The sequence below is a fragment of the Cynoglossus semilaevis genome, unplaced genomic scaffold, assembly GCF_000523025.1.
Source record: "Cynoglossus semilaevis isolate Cse_v1.0 unplaced genomic scaffold, Cse_v1.0 C19186598, whole genome shotgun sequence".
In the NCBI taxonomy this organism is placed as follows: Eukaryota; Metazoa; Chordata; class Actinopteri; order Pleuronectiformes; family Cynoglossidae; genus Cynoglossus; species Cynoglossus semilaevis.
Genome location: NW_007585841.1, coordinates 1 through 1321, shown reverse-complemented (window position 1 = coordinate 1321; position 1321 = coordinate 1). Strand labels below are relative to the sequence as shown.

Genomic DNA, 1321 nt, shown 5'->3' with positions numbered 1-1321 from the left:
TGTAGAAACACACACACGTTAACATCACACATCAACTTTGTATCAACAGACCATCTGTTCAGTCCTCATTACTACTCATTATTGAAGAAAACACAGGTAAAAAAATCAGGGATGTAACAGATATGTGAATTAATATTACATTATAAAAATTACTACAAATAAAATGTAATTAAAAATATTAAAAGAATCCTAATTAGCACATCATCAACTGTAAAACGTGTTGCAACATAATAACTTTGTTTATATATTATTGTGTCGTGTATTATTACATACTGTTCTTTAACAATGAGGATATGGAACAAAACTCACCCGTTATTCCCCTTTTCGTTGTCAACTACGTTTCCCATGATGCAGCACGGTGGAGCTCGTCATTAGCCTGCGCTAAGCTGAGGTGGCTATTGAGAGGAGGTAAATACAGCGTAATAAGGAATTACTGCTTAAGAAATGCATTTTAAAAATATAAACGCTTTACGTAAAGAACGTTATTTTATTTAGAGTCGTTGCCAGCATATAGCTTTCACATTAGTTTGCGTATTTGCTCAATTATTTCCTATTAATCTGTTAGCATAGCGGCTAACGCCGAGCGCCAAAACTTAAATGACCACATTAATGTAACGTTGTTTTGTCGTTTACAGGCTGCTAACCTCACATTTCCAGCGTCGTCCCTCGTCATGACTAAACTCCTGCAGTGGTTGCTCGGTGTGTCGCTGCTGGTCGCAGTCTGGGCTCTGGTTACATGGGACCTGTTGGACCTGAGTCTGCCGGACACATACAGAGACGTGGCTTGGCCGATGCCCCTGTACCTGTTGGTGTCGTTTGGCTGCTACTCTTTGGCCACAGTCGGATACAGAGTGGCCACGTTCAATGACTGTGAAGACGCGGCGCTGGAGCTGCAGCAACAAATCAAGGAAGCCAAAGATGACCTGAAGAGAAAGGGCTTGAAGATGTAACCCTGGACATGGACCACCTTGACACGGAGACCCAGAACAATTGCACACACCTGGGCAGTAGCGATGACGCAGTTGCTGTCACATGAAATAACTAGGATGGAGAGAAACTTTGAATTTGTGACGTGACTTGCAGCCACGTTTGTTTTTGTACACCTTATTCAGTTTGGTTGTAGATAATTAATTCTAATTTCACATTTTCTTGTGTTACTGTGACTTTAAAAAGTGGTGTGTTTGTAGGGTGTGGAAGCATCTGGTGGGGAATTTACAGGTGGTGGTTGTCGGTGCTTCCCCTTCATTTATCCTGGTAACTGTAGAAGTTACAATAATGATTTGCAAACTCATAAAACCCAGTTTGGTGCCATTGGCTGATG

At 41.3% G+C, this 1321-nt stretch overlaps 1 protein-coding gene across 1 annotated transcript; it reads left to right on the top strand.

Moving 5' to 3' along the window:
* Window positions 1–320: 320 nt before the first annotated feature.
* Window positions 321–1315, top strand: LOC103399145 (dolichol-phosphate mannosyltransferase subunit 3-like). The gene is made up of 2 exons (XM_008337880.3): window positions 321–408; window positions 636–1315. The coding sequence occupies exon 2, from the start codon at window positions 672–674 to the stop codon at window positions 948–950; it is 279 nt and encodes a 92-aa protein (XP_008336102.1). The 5' UTR covers window positions 321–408; window positions 636–671; the 3' UTR covers window positions 951–1315.
* The last annotated feature ends 6 nt before the right edge of the window (window positions 1316–1321 follow it).